The 15,120-nt window shown below is 39.3% G+C and overlaps 1 protein-coding gene across 18 annotated transcripts in view; it reads left to right on the top strand.

Moving 5' to 3' along the window:
* The window catches only part of EMSY (EMSY transcriptional repressor, BRCA2 interacting), a 52,688-nt gene that overhangs the window by 23,486 nt on the left and 14,082 nt on the right, over positions 1–15,120 (top strand). For 7 of the 18 annotated variants that reach the window (XM_074816464.1, XM_074816463.1, XM_074816457.1 and 4 more), the window contains 10 exons: positions 501–674; positions 2,928–3,064; positions 4,615–4,788; positions 5,696–5,894; positions 7,044–7,208; positions 7,463–7,621; positions 9,381–9,440; positions 10,481–10,635; positions 11,750–12,313; positions 13,185–13,697. In XM_074816464.1, the coding sequence (XP_074672565.1) occupies positions 501–674; positions 2,928–3,064; positions 4,615–4,788; positions 5,696–5,894; positions 7,044–7,208; positions 7,463–7,621; positions 9,381–9,440; positions 10,481–10,635; positions 11,750–12,313; positions 13,185–13,697 (2,300 nt within the window). Of the gene's footprint in view, positions 1–500; positions 675–2,927; positions 3,065–4,614; positions 4,789–5,695; positions 5,895–7,043; positions 7,209–7,462; positions 7,622–9,380; positions 9,441–10,480; positions 10,636–11,749; positions 12,314–12,873; positions 13,698–15,120 lie in introns of those variants that run through there. The other 11 variants (XM_074816470.1, XM_074816469.1, XM_074816468.1 and 8 more) reach the window with 7 other exon arrangements.

Raw genomic sequence — 15,120 nt, 5'->3', positions numbered from 1 at the left:
CATTGTAAATTACATTTTTCTCTTAGAGTGATATTTAGACCGGTCATTGGTGGTGTTCTTTATAAACAGTTTATCGTACAGGAGAAGGGAGGGTATAGGTGTCTTCAGAAAAGGATGAGATTAGTTCTGCTAGTGTCACCAGATGCCTAAACTCTTGGGCATCTAAGGGACCGAGCGGCAAACATACAGGCAAAATCTAAACACTACTGAAAATTAAAATCTTAGGTACAAGGACGTGAATTAAAATATAGCAGTCATGGATCATTTCGTAAAATACTTCAGAAGAACCTTATGGTAATTTAATGTTGGTATATACTTGAGTATTCCTCTGTGGGTTTAAAAAGTACTAGGAGAATAGTTAAGGGTGGTAATAAATTGCACTGTGAGGTCTCTTTGAATAAAATCCAATGCTTTTTTTCTAAACTAACTTATTTTTCCACAAATACTAGTAGAGGATCGTGTTCTAACAGTGAGCTTTTCTTGTTCTCTCTTCAAAACAGGAACTCAAGCAACGTATACGCGGCCAACGGTTAGCCCCTCTATAGGGGCTCGGATGGCTGGAACTCCAGGGGCTGCTACTTATGTGAAAACTACAAGTGGTAGCATCATTACTGTAGTACCAAAATCACTGGCTACGCTGGGAGGGAAGATTATCAGCAGTAATATTGTTTCTGGTAGGCATATGAGTACTTTAATATCGAGACTTATTTCAAAAGTAACTTTAGACTTGCTCTAATTGTTCAGGGCTTTTCTGTGGGTTATATGCTCAAACGATTATTAGGACCTTTATTGAAGAAGAAGTTAATTCATAAGAAAAATGGCTGAGGGTGAAGAAGTAAATAATGGGTAGAAGTTTACAGAGGTAAAGTGTTCTTAAGGATTGCAGTAGTTCTTGTGTTTAAGAAGGAAATATCTAATGTGAGGGAAGCCTGGGAGGAAAAGAGAAATGTGGGGAAGGAGAACTACTATATCGTCCTCTGTTAGAGGGCAGAAAGATCAGAAAACTGTATTAGCCCCAGTTGAAAGCATTTTATAATCTGGATGCTGCCCTTTTATATTCCATCACACGCCCAGAGAACCAGAATAAAGTGAACTGCGTATGTTAAATTCAGCTGTGAAGTCTCCACATTATCTTCTTTTGTCAGTGTCAGCCTGTCTTTCCCTTACGCTGTGTTCTAACCTAAGTTTTAACTCCCAACATCATGCAAACCCTGCTGCTTATCTTTGTTAGTCTGTTGACCAGCCTTGATGCCAGTATAGCCTGGTCTCTTTAGGATCAGAACCAAGCATGCTCACACCAGTCACAGTTTCTTAGTATCTTTTCTGGACTTTAACAGTGCTAATGCAGGGAAGGTCTGCTCATTTCCTAGGTAGGTGCACGTGTACAGCAAGATCTGCTGGGTCTGTTTATCCTAGTCTAGTAATATCTTTAAATTACTCAGAGGTCCTGCTGTTGATGCTCAGCAAAGACCTGACATGGTACCAGCCAGCTCCTGTCACTGGCAGGTGCTGCACAAGCAATCCAGTAAACCCACCCTGGGGTGTAGTCTGGTAGAGGTACCTCAGTTTTTCAGATCCTGATTTCTACAAAACGATATTTAGGGCTGATACAGTAGCTTCTTTGGGAACAAGTAAGTTTTTTAGCCTGTTGTGCATATGATGAGTTGTGAAGAAGATGTCTAGATCTACTAGTGAGTTTATACACAAATGCAAGTGTTATTCTCCTGAGCACCAGCTAATGTGGGGAAACACTTGGCTGGTCCTGATAAGGATAATGATTGTCCTGAAACAACAAAAGTTTGGAAAGGATGCCTGCTCTTTTTGTTGCTGTTTCATGGTGGGGTTTTTTGGGTTGGGTTTTTTGATGGTTTTGTTTGCTTTTTATTTTTACTAAGGGAACAGTCTTTAGATGCCTCTGAAGTCACTAGAATTAAGTAAATCATGATGTTGTCTCGGCATGTCTTCCCTTTCCCAGAATTATTAGAATTATTAATCTGAAATATGTAGTGAAGTATCTACAGGCATGATTAATAGGTAGAAGGTCGTGAGGGAAATCCTTGGGTTTACAGCTCTGCTGTGACTGAGTGGTACTTTTTTCAAGGAGAAAGTGGAAGGTTTTGATAAAAAGTGGTCTGAGTAGATACTGAAATGTCAGTGTGGTAACTCATGACTTACTGGTGTATGTAGTCACATAGACTTTGGAGGGCTGAGCAGAATTACCTGTCGCTGCAGGTAAACAAAAACCTGATACAGGGAATGGAACTAATTAAATACTGGGAGAGGAACAGAAATAGCCAACACAGCTCTTCAAAAAAGAACCCACTCCTACACACACACACACACACACTTCTAAGCTCAACTTTTAAGAACTGATTGTAACAATGACATATTTTTCTTTTTCCCTTCCTTCAATCCACTAATCGTCACTCATATTACAACAGCTCAGTGCCAGAAAGAGCTGGTATTTCTCTTGACAGGACATACATTCTTGATATGTAGATTCTTCTGCAGAGGTTACCTGTAGAAGAATATTTGTGCAAAGAGGACCTTGAGCTGAGCATTAGTGGTGTCCTTATCCCCCTCTAATTCTAGCCTTTGAAAAGTTGGACATGTTAGCCTGAGAAAGCTGTATTAGTCTCCCCTGTAATTTGTGAGAAAGGGCTGACTGTCCTGATACAGAATAAATTAATTACTCTGTCCTGGGCATGCCTGTTTTTACTGTAGGTGGAAGATGTGTAGAGTGGGCATCTAATCTTTATATGTTGACTTGAGGAACATAAATTCCCATTCCAGGTGCTGCCCTTTTTTTTTCTGATGTGCTGTCAGATTTAAATACAGTGATTCCTGTATAGCTCACCAACTTCTACAGTGGAAGGAAATGTACATGTGACAAATTGCACATTATTTCTTTTCCCGCAATAATTTAGGAACTACAACCAAAATCACTACAATTCCAATGACATCCAAACCCAATGTGATTGTTGTGCAAAAGACTACTGGAAAAGGAACTACAATTCAAGGGCTTCCAGGCAAAAATGTTGTCACAACGCTGTTGAACGCTGGGGTAAGTAAGAGTTCAAGGTCTCAAATCGATAGCCAAGTGACAGGCTGTGTGGTGGCTGCTGCGTTCATTCTGCTAAAGTCCCTATTAAAAGCAAACTGTGCATGAGCTCCTTAACAGCTACAGCATGCCTTAATGTCAGGGATGTTTGAAAAGCAAGTATGTTTTTCAGGGTATGAAAGATGCTTAAACAAGCTGGGAATGTTTTCAAAGTTAAAGGAAAATAGAAACTTTTGAGCTTGCCTTTGTTCCATGATTAATGATTTTGTAATCCTGAAGGGATTAAGTAGAAGAAAATTACTAGAATCTTAGTCTGTTTGTGCTCTAGTGAGAACCACGGCTCTTGTGTTATAAACTTGCATCTCCAACCATTTATCTTTTGGATGTAAAGGGCAAAACCAAACTGTCCCTTCACAGTAAGGGTACCACCTTTCAATTTATGTGGTGTGTAACACTGTAACATCCTGTTCCTGAGTATTGTATAGTGTTGAATTATTTTTTGGATAACCTGTTGCATCCCAAGAACAAAATCAAGTTTTCAGCTTCAACTGGGTTTACCTATAAGTGCTAGTAAATATGAATGATGAACGTGCTTTATGTTCCTAGATAGAACTGTGAGATTTAATGCATTAATCACGTAATCTTTAAAAGTCTACTTGAGTAGCAGAGTTGAGTAGGGAGGTTATTTTTAAATCTTTTAGCATTTTTTTTTTAAGATTCTGAACTTTCCTAGTTTACAAAACTTAAAGCTGTATTTTTACACAAGTGGAAATCTTGTGATGTTAACAGTAGGAACCACAGGAATGTGGTGATATTTCTGAAACAAGTAAGGTTCTTGGGGTTTTCAGCTACTTGGTGAGAATTGGTAGGAATACTGGGAGAATTCGCAACTAATGTTGTTCCTCATCTGGTTTGTTACTGTGCAGAGCGACAAAAAAGCATGCTCAATATCTTTGCTGGTCTTAAGCTGTCAGGAGTCTAGTCATGTGTCAGCAGTATTCCACAGTCAAATGTTTCCTGTGAAACAGCTGTGAATCTGCATTTTTTTTTTTATTAGGTGAACTTTTAGTTTTAAAAAAAGTCTATACGTAATTAATGTCTTGGTCATGAGGATAATAAAGATCATAATTTCTTTTTAGAATCTCAATTCAAGTTTTGTAGGTGTCTTGCCAAAGTTACTGTTAATAGAAGTAAGGAGTATTAAAAACATTTGCAAAGGATTTGAGGAAAGTTCCAACTTAAGCGAATTCTCTGAAGCAACTTCAAAAAACCTGTCAGTGTCTTTTAGTTACTCCTTTTTGTTCACCCCTTCAGAGCTGCTCAAAAGGTAAAGTAATGGACAAGGGGATTTTGGTAGCTTTTCCATTCAAAGCTGTAAGGTTTTTCGTTCTTGGTCTTTGAATGATTTTTGTATCAAATAAGTCTAGTTGCAGCAGCAGGAGCAGGTTGTTGTCATGGTACACACGCTCACCTATAACTGTATTTTTTTTAGAGAAGTGGGTCTCTCTGAAGAATTTCACTAAGTTAACCTGTAAACTTTGAATTCTCTACAGGGGGAGAAAACTATTCAGGCAGTGCCAGCAGGAGCAAAACCTGCTATCATCACTGCCACAAGACCCATCACAAAAATGATTGTTACACAGCCAAAAGGAATAGGGTCCACGGTCCAGCCAGCCACCAAAATCATCCCAACTAAAATTGTTTATGGTCAGCAAGGGAAAACGCAGGTACAGTGAGGACCCATTTCTGTCTTGAAATGTACCCCTAAATTTTAATGGGAAGTAAATAATTTTTCACTGTGTTGCCGCATTTGTTCTAGGATTAATATATGTCTATGGGGAATGAGACTTAGAGGTGTAATGAGGTGGCCTTGATTCTGATTTCTTGAGCATTTGTTAGCTGTTTCTGGAGGCCTAGAGCAAGCTAAAGGGATTTACTAAGCCTTTTACATAGCTGAAATTGTCTGGTCATGGCTCTAGATGCCTGTTTAAGACCTACAGCTAATGGCTAGATCATGAGAAATAAAGACGCAGAGTCTGGACATAGGTCATCCATCAAATCTGAAGTTTTTTTACTGAAGTTATTTTCCAGTTAATGTATGTTCCAGTTGTTCCTGCAACCTTCTGTTAGTTGGTGGGGCTGCATACAGAGAATCTGGCTTATTTCTGGATGCTTTCAGTTTCAGCTTTTTCTCTGGTTGCACTTAGTATTTAAAATAACTAAACTTTTATCAGATGTAATATTTTGCCTGTCTTGATTGTTCAAGACTGTATTTGTTGTGGGCTGCGGAAGAGAGGTGCTTGTCCTTATCAGTGCCGTGCATGTTCCAGCTCACTTGTGTAGCTTTCTCTTGTCACATAATAGTTGTATCCAGCCCTGAAAAATTACTGTTTAGTGGTTTATTGTGTTAAGTACTCCAAATTACTGAGAAGTACATTCTTGTGCATTGCTATTTACTTGGGCTTTATGGTTTAATAATCAGAGCTGCTGAATTTACAGGTAGACTTTTTCAGTAAATTATTAATATTATATAGATCTTAGACGTTTATCTATCTTAGTGGCACCCTGTACTGATTGCTCAGATCTGTTTGCTTGAGTGCTCTTAATATACACAAAATTTGTCTTTCTAATTAGGTTCTCATAAAACCAAAGCCAGTGACGTTTCAGGCAACAGTTGTGAGTGAACAAACTAGGCAGTTGGTGACTGAGACGTTACAGCAGGCATCAAGGGTAGCAGAGACAGGAAACTCATCTCTCCCAGAAGTGAAAGAAGAACCACAAACGTACACCGATAGCAGCTCTTCTTCTACAGAGTCCTCCCAGAGCTCCCAAGGTGTGTATTGGTGTCGCAGAAGATACAGACTGTCTCCCAAGAATGCTGGCTAGTTTCATATAACTCCCTGTGTCTCCTTTTAGCACAGGTTTTCACCCAACCTGTTAGCAGTGAGTGTCATTGTTCACTTCCCTTATGGCTTTATTTATCTTTTATGAGCTGTTTACTATATGCCTCCATTTCCTATGTGAAAAGTGGGGATAATTGTTTCTTGCTGGGCTCTGACTTGCTATTACAATGCTTGTGGCCTGCAGCCTGTTCCCTCTTCTTAGCGAGTCTGCCAGAGGTAGGTTTTGTTGTGGTGTGGTGGTTTGGGTTTTTTTTTTGGCAGCCCATGCTCTGCCACCCTCTTTCCTGAGTGTATTGAAGCATCTCTCCACTGCATGACTGAAAGCTGTCGTGTGACCAACATAAATTTTGTGCTTTTATATACGTGCATTGGGACGTATATCAAACATGCAGTCCTGATGGGGACACTGCCATGGCTTCAAGCCATGATACGGATGCAGCTCTGTGTGGTAGAGGAGAATAAATAATACAGCATAAATAACACCAGCCTTTGGTCAGGAGTCACCATAAGGTGTATCACTGCATCAAATAAAAGCAAATGTCTCCCAGTGAAATGTGTACTTATGTCCCTTTCAGTCGCCTTTTCTATATAATTCTGTAACTGTTGGTCTATACTGCCATTTTAAGAAAATTTTAAAAAGTTCTGAAGATTCAACAAACTTATCAAAATTTAGGAGCTGTTAATTCAGAATGCTGAATACATGTTGATCACCTGAACTGCTAAAACCTTCTGAAAAGGAGTTCAGTCCACGACAAATTCAGCTTACAAAGAAACCTGCTGAACTTTGATTATTCAAACCAAGGCTTTCACAAACAGCTAAGATACGGGATCTTTTTTTTTTCTGGAAACTGTTCATAACATCAGCAGTGTTTTACTTCAGAAGTCAATTGCAGTAAAAACTAAAGTGTTGCAGAATGAAAGTATGCGTCCTTGGCAGCGTTCAAAACGGTAATGGATAATGAGTAATCTGGACTAATTTTGAACTATAGCCCTGCTTTAAAGCAAGAAGTTGGGCAGGAGACCTCCAATGTAAAATGGTTCTAGGATGACTTGATGTGCCTCTGTTCTTTTGCAAACAGATTCTCAGCCTGTAGTCCATGTGATTGCTTCAAGAAGTCAAGATTGGTCGGAACATGAAATTGCTGTGGACACAAGCCCTACAATAATTTACCAGGATGTATCCAGTGAATCTCAGTCAGCTACTTCCACGATAAAAGCTTTGCTGGAACTTCAGCAGACAACAGGTGTGAAAACACATGTGGTTGTTTAGGCACTCGTGCTGCTTAAGCAGCAGTTTGTAAAAAGTTTTGTAATTGAAAAAGCACCTATCTCAAATCAGCTTGATTCCTTTCTTCTTATCATGTAACAGTTTGTTTGAATCTATTATAAAATGTTCACTATCTATTTAATTAAACTTTCGCATTTATATTGGAGGTTTATTTTATTACGGAGGTTTATATACTGAAGGTTTATTTTAAATTTTTCTTTTCTTCTAAAGCAGTGAAGGAAAAGTTAGAATCAAAGCCACGGCAGCCTACCATTGACTTGAGCCAAATGGCTGTCCCAATCCAGATGACCCAAGAAAAGAGGCATTCTCCAGAAAGTCCTTCAATTGCTGTCGTAGAGTCAGAATTAGTAGCTGAATATATCACAACTGGTAAGTGACTAAGGTAGTGCAGTTGAAGTCTGGGGACTTAATTTTGGAGTTTTCTTACAAAGGGTTTTGTTTTTACGTTTTCACTATAATTTGCTGTAGAGGAAATGAGTCTTTTCTTCCACTCTTGAGACCCTGTGCAGGGGACAGAGATTGCATCTGCTTTTCTGGGACATAGTGGAGGATGTTTCTAACTGAAACAGAGCGTTGTTGCTTCGAGACATCCTAGTTGAACAGATTTTTCTCTTCCGTGATCTGATGGAGAGGACAGACTGTCCCACTTGTCTTTAAGGAAAATGTCTAGTAAGACAAAAGCAGATGATGAAGTTACAGGGACTGTATACTGGTTTTCTGGTACATATCCAGAGGAGTCAGACTTTGAGTTAGTTTAATCCATATTTGCAAAATGTCACTTGCTTACCAGGACTAAGTGGGTTTTAAAGCAGATGTGCATTTAGCATGCTTATGTAGTCCCCAGTTTCTTCATTTGCTATAAGGCTTTGAACTGATAAATTTGCACTTTTTAAACAAATTATTCAAATTGAAATTATCGTTGGGATTCAGCTCTTAACTTTTTAAACTCTTGACTCCTCCTATCTGGCTGTTCATTTTGTTTAAGTCCTTGACTCCCCCGTCTCTCTGATGCTCCCTACTACCCCAGAATACGAGGTGCGAGCCACTTCCTATACATGTGAGAGGATCAGATTACCCATTTTCCATTTAAATTTCTTAAGTCCACATTATTGGTCTCCCTACTTTATTTGGAAAATGAAAGGAAAAGTATGTTGAAAATACACAATTTGAAAGGAGAAATAAAACTTGCTTATATTAAATTCTCTAAGTACATATCTATAACTCCAGTGTTTTTGGTGTTAAAAGTCTAATCTGATATTTTCATTTTTCATTTGCCTGCTCTGCACCTTCTCCCCTCGCTTCCATCCCTTGTATGGTCTAAATTTAAGTTGTGTGAAATTGAAGCTGGGGGGGGATGTTAATTGTTATTCTTTTAAATAACACTTACTGTATCTGGCTTCAATTTTGAATGTTTGAGTCATGCTCCCTTAGATCTCTCTTAAAACAAACTCAAAAGTACAATAAATAGTGGTGAAGTGATCTCCAGTTAACAGTCAGTTTCACTGACACAGTTACTACTGTCCTTCTAGTCAAAGTTCTAGTTTTTGTTGGGTCTTGCTGTAAAAGTTGACGTAAAATAGAGGCCTTTGCAGGGGAGATAGGAAATTACAGTCGGTATCTTTGTAGATTTAAGTCCTCTTCTGCAGCTTAGAAGCCATACAAAGTACAAAAGTTGAAAATTTCCCTGAGCTGTGATTACTATTTGAAATACTGGGATTTTTATAAACCTTGAGTTGATATACAGGAATCTACCAGAGAAGTGCAGGCTGCTGTGGGCTGACGAGCAGCAGTTTATGCTACAGCATGAAACTGGTTATTTTGCTCTTAAATTTTTGTCCCTTCCCCCAGTTTCTGTGAACACTGCCAGGGAATGCAGGTAACTGAGTGTTCCTTTCTGGTTTAATTTGTGCTTCTCGGGATTCATCAGTAATCTGTGTAGCTATATCTTCTGCTAAAAATTCAGTAGTAAACAGTCCATAATCTGTTGTGCAATCTCCTGCATGCGCCTAGACCAAAGGATTAGGCACACTTTAATCTATATGGGAGCTGGGATTCAGCATGTGCTTCCTCGTGAGATGAAGGGAGCAGTTCACACATCTTAGTGTCACCATTTTTTGTCTGTCTGCAGACTCAGGAAGACAACACTGTATTGGTTCACATTCGGAAGAATATCTACACAACCATATAGGTTAGAAACTTTATTTTTAAATGAAGTTTTCACTTGTGCAGGAACTGTTGGGGGATATCCATGATGGATCTGGCACAGCATGCAGGCCGGTATTGATGTTATCCAGCTCCTTTCTTGGAGTAGGAAAGTAAAATTATATTAATCAAAATATGACCTTTCTTCTAACTTTCAGGAAGGTCACTAGAAACTTTTTAAGTTATGTTACAACTGAATTTAAAGTTTGCTTGTTCTCCTTCAGTTATTGATTATTTTGTAACTAAAAAGTTAATTAAAGCAAATATTTGCATATTAGCATGGACAGGCATAAAGTAATTTGGATTCATGTCTTATCAGTGACTGCAATATAGAATGGTTTGTGGTTTTTTTTCTCAGCAGAAGATAATTTCTCTGTCAGTCCGCTATTTAATTACAGAGCCATCACATAGCTCCATAACTGGATCTGTTCTAAAAAGTGACGTAGACCCATGGCGAGGTCTCCATTTTTTGGCCTGTGATTTCTGATCAACCTCACTTGCTTTCATGATACACAATTGTTTTCTAATTGCTAATCTTTCAAATTTAGCCTATGCTCTGGAGAGTATTTCTTGCAGTTTATCAGTGGTAGAAATTCAGTGAGCAAGGCTTGCTGTTCTTAATTGCAGTCAATTGTGCAGGTGCTTTTAACAGTGTAAAAGCCACAGAATAACTTGTGCTCTACAGTGTTATGCTGGTGCTGTATAAAGAACCCAGCTGAAAATAGAGTATAAATTCTGTTTGCAGAGTTGGTGTGTTGGGAGAGGGAGGCCAGAGGAGGTTTGGACCAAGCGTGATTACTTAGGAAACAGAGACAAAAGCAAACCCCCTGAATTGCTACTTTTAAGAGGCTTCTCAGAATAGATCTACACTTTAAGGTTGAAGCTAGCATACAGTAAAAGATGTTTTTCATACTCAGATCTTTATTTCACTCATATATGCTTTCAGTTGAAGCTTAAATGCAGAGCAAATAGTGGAAGTTACTGCAGTTAGTTCTGGAGAAGTGCCACTGACCTCTTTACTTTCAGTCAGTCATCGGTCCCAGCCCCACCAGCAGTCATCTCAGCCCCAGAGGACTCTGCTGCAGCATGTGGCTCAGTCGCAGACAGCAACGCAGACTTCTGTTGTGGTGAAATCTATCCCCGCATCCTCCACAGGCGCAATTACCCATATCATGCAGCAGGTTGTACCCTTTCTTTTCCCAACAGTCTATAAACACCAGTAGGTTATATGAATTCTATAGGACCAGGGCTTGTTCTGAATGAATGTGTCATGTTGCTGCCACTAAAAATGCTAAGTGTAAGGGCAAATTAATCGCTTCATATTTCCTGTTTTAATGGTGAGGGTGGTCGGATAAAAGGGAAGCAGTTAATGAGATTACTTGAGACTGTTAAGTAAGAGGTATTAACAGCCACTGGGGAAAAGATAGCGCTTCCTAGATGAGTTCTTGCTGTCTGTATGTCATCTCTTCAACAGCAACAAGTGGGTTTTTTTCTATATGTTGTATTGCACGGGCCTAGGCTCTTTAGATTATGTTGGTGTTAGTGTAGGGACAGGGTACTGTACAGGACAGTACTGTGTTAGGGTTATAAACTCACTTCAGAGAGTGCATTTTCACAGGTGTTTGGGTAGGCTGCTTCATCTTGCTAAGGCCATTTATTAATACCTTTATACTATGGTATACAAAGCATAGTAATGGAGATCTCTTGCTCCCTCAAATCCTGCAGAAAATCAAACAGCATTTGTGCAGTGCCCAAGAAAAATTGCAATAAAATTTTGAGGAAGGAAGGAGAAGAGAGGATCTCTGTTTAAATAGGGTAGACTGTAGGTACATGGGGAGCTGCATTAAAAATCATGGAGAAGATGACTAGGGTCTCAAGAGGCAGAACAAGAATTTACTGTGCAGAGAGACTCTGGCTTTAATGAGGAGCTACTGGTTCAACCACCTGCTGATCCTTGCTGCTTCATATCTAACTGCCATGCAACCTTAGGGCCTTTGAACCTTAGCCTGACACACGCGAGGGCTACACAATCTCCGCTGAGGCTTAATTGTGCAGTTAATGTTGTCATGTAGAGATGTACCACATTTTTAGCATGATAAAAGTAGCTGTTGATTGCTCACGCATTTTGGAATCTCCATGTAAGGGTATCTTTATATATATTAATTGGGAGTCTGTAACAGTTGAAGTAGTCCAGTTGAAGTAGTCCAGTTGAAACATTACAAATTATGTTTAGATTGTGTATTCTTATAGTTTATGTTTCTCTTTACTAACTTGCTCTAACTTCTTCTTATTAAGGCCTTAAGCAGTCACACTGCATTTACCAAACACAGTGAACAACTTGGAACTGAGGAAGGAGAAGTGGAAGAAATGGACACCTTAGATCCTCAGACTGGCCTGTTTTACAGATCTGCCCTGACACAATCGCAGGCACAAAAACAGCAAAAACTGAGTCAGCCACAGCTGGAACAGACTCAACTGCAAGTGAAAACTCTGCAGTGTTTCCAGACTAAGCAGAAGCAGACAATCCACCTGCAGGCCGATCAAATCCAGCACAAACTCCCACAAATGCCCCAGCTTTCTATAAGGCATCAAAAGCTAACCCCCCTGCAGCAAGAGCAAGCACAGACCAAACCAGATGCACAGCACCCCCCACACCACATGATGGCCAAAGAAAGGCAACTCCCTACCTTAGTGGCACAGCCACAGCAAACTGTAGTACAGGTGCTTGCAGTAAAAACCACGCAGCAGCTGCCCAAACTGCAACAGGCACCAACGGCACAAAAAATCTACGTGCAACCCCAACCCCCCCAGAGTCAAATGCAGCTACCTGCCTCTTCAGAGAAACAGCCAGCAAGCCAGGTAACGGAATATTGATAGCATGCAAAATACACGTCGCTGTTCAAGGAAAAAAAAAAAAAATCAAAACACCAACCCTGTCGCTGTAGCAGTGTTTTGTCCTGGCAAGAGAGAACTCCTCATTCCGCTGGTATTAATTACCCCATCAGAAGGTTGACACTAGGAGAGAGAAGCACATGTTATAGGGGAAAAATCCATAGAGCTCACAAACGTGTTTTGTTGGACAGTTTTTATGAATTTCTGCCACCACTGGTGCATGGAATTTGTCCCTAATTATTTTCTTTTAATTTTTAGATATGACACGTTATTAATTTCCGTTCCCGTAGCACTTTTTATTTCTGTGGAAATAAAGATGAATACACTGCAGTCTCCTAAGGCTCTCCATTGTACGTCTTCCTTTGTAGTTTACATCTTCCTGAAGTTATATGGCTTTCATGTACAGGAGTAATTTGATTTTTCCTTGGGAGGGGAAAATGTAAAGACTGAGGAACGTGGCAAAAAAAATACGTATTTTATCTAACTCGGAAAAGTACAATTGTTTTTTTTTTCTTTGGCCCTTTCAGGAATACATGTGAAAACAAGAGGGTTTACAAACATCACATGGGGATGTAAATCCCAAAGGAAAACGAGGCTGCTGTGGTATTATACTGCTACAACCCTTATCTAGCAGCCTAAAAAGCTGCTTTTCCCCAGGCTTCAATTAACTGTTACCATATCATTGCTAATTCCTTTGTTAAAACACTGAGTTTCAACTGTCTTCCTAATAGCAAGTATGTTGTTTGTGCCATACTGTCCTTGGAAATATTGATTAGATTTTCAATTAAAAAAAAAAATAATCTAGCTGTAACATGCACAACAAAAATTTGATTTTCAGGTGCAGCATCCAATTATAACGCAAGGATCCACTGTTACAAAGATAACTTTTGAGGGGCGTCAGCCTCCTTCTGTTTCAAAGGTAGCAGGTGGCAGTTCTGTGCCCAAACTGGCGTTGCCGGTTACCAACCTATTTCCCATGCAGGCATCCGTGAAGACAGCAGTAGCAGATATTTTGAGAGTGTCTATGGTGGAAGCTCAGATTGATACAAACATAGAACATACGATAGTGGATCCCCCAGACAAGGCCATGTCCACTAGTAAACTCGCTAGCGAAGCAGAGTCGTCACCTTGTACCCAGGTGCCGAGGGTGACTGCAGTAGGGATGACGGCAACTTCCATCCCCCAGCAACAGACACGTGCAGAATCCAGTTCAAGTCCTCCTGCTGTTGGTCCTACTTTAACAGAGAGGAAACTCGATGCACAAGGAATGCCTACAACAAACCAGTTTGTACACATTCAGAATATATCACAAAAGAAAGCTGAAGAGAGTTCATCAGAAATTGTTATCCAGGTAAGAGAAGACCAGAGCAAATAAGGCAAAGATTGAGCAGAGCAAACTCGTGTCTAATATGATGATAGCAACTGAACGATGTTCAAGTATTTTTGTTTTCCTTCCCCAGTTTTTGGTTCTTTTTCTACTCTTACGCTTGTAATGGATTACTACCTCAAAGTGTGTAATTCTTCTTAAATTGAACTCGAGTTTCTCTAGCACTGTATCATTCACTGTGTCCTTGGTGTCTTCCTTTTTTTTTTTTCCTGTTAAGAAAACAAACCAAGCTCATCTAATTTTAAAGTACTTATATTTGAAATGCTTTAAAATGTGACCTTTAAAATGTGAACTATGATCTAGAATTTTTTATAGTATCTGTTAATGTTACCTCTGAGTATAAAATTAGCACAAAAAAAATGAAGTAGTGGGGTTCTGCTTACTGGGAAAGTGCAGCAAATAAGGTCTGGATTCAGAAGAAAGCTTGCTAACTTCACTTGTAACCAGTCTTACTACTTCGGAGATAAAATGACTATTGATCTTTAGCCTAAATGCTTTGAGTCATTGACTAACTGATGATTGATAACTTTCATTGATTCTGCTGTCTTAAATACGATGTTTTATGATGTAATACATGGTCAGAATATCAACTGAGGAAGTGTTTCAGTCATCTGAGGACTCATAGTGGTATAATATGAATCTTTTGTACACAAGTTGGCATGGTATATGTTCACACAAATGGTAGCGTGGATTGAAATGGTTTTATTGTGTATCATACTTGTGTTACAATGAAAATGCTTCTCATGTGGGAAATAATTTGTGTACAGAGCTTTCAGATTTTTCATGCTACTTTGTAAAATCTTCATTGCAGCTAACTTCGCTTTTGTAGAAATCATCATTTTTGTACTCGTTTTTAGTCCTCATTTCCCTAAATAGACAAAGGTAGATTTCTATTTTACTTCAAATCTGTATATTTTCAGAATCTGTATTGTTTATCATTGTGGTATGGTACGAACCATTTCAAAAGTAAAATACTGTCCAGAATTTCAGTTGTATAAAGTTGTAGATTTAGTTTCTAGAACCTATGAAAGCATAAGCAGAAATAAATAGCTTAGATCCGTTGTGTTTCCTTAGCCTCTGTGCTGCTGCAGCTCCTGAGCAGGGCTGGAGCTTGTACTGTCTTGTATACAAAAAACCCCGTAGCTAGTCCTAATACCTGAATGTCTTGCCTGAAAAAGATAAGGCTGAAGAAAGTATTATCTCTGCTTTGTGGTTGGGGAACGATGGATGGTGGGCATTGGTGGTTTAGCTGTTGGTTATGCTGTCACAGACCTTTAGTGGGGATCCAAGGCCAAGATCAGTGCCTTCAGAGCAAGATTATTCAAATTTTATCTTTCACAACCTAATCCAGTGAAAGGGTGCTTTGAAGCTTTAGGTAATGTAACGT

The sequence above is a fragment of the Strix aluco genome, chromosome 2 (genome assembly GCF_031877795.1).
Source record: "Strix aluco isolate bStrAlu1 chromosome 2, bStrAlu1.hap1, whole genome shotgun sequence".
Classification (NCBI taxonomy): Eukaryota; Metazoa; Chordata; class Aves; order Strigiformes; family Strigidae; genus Strix; species Strix aluco.
Note: the sequence above shows the minus strand (reverse complement) of the source record. Positions and strands in the feature narration are given on the sequence as shown.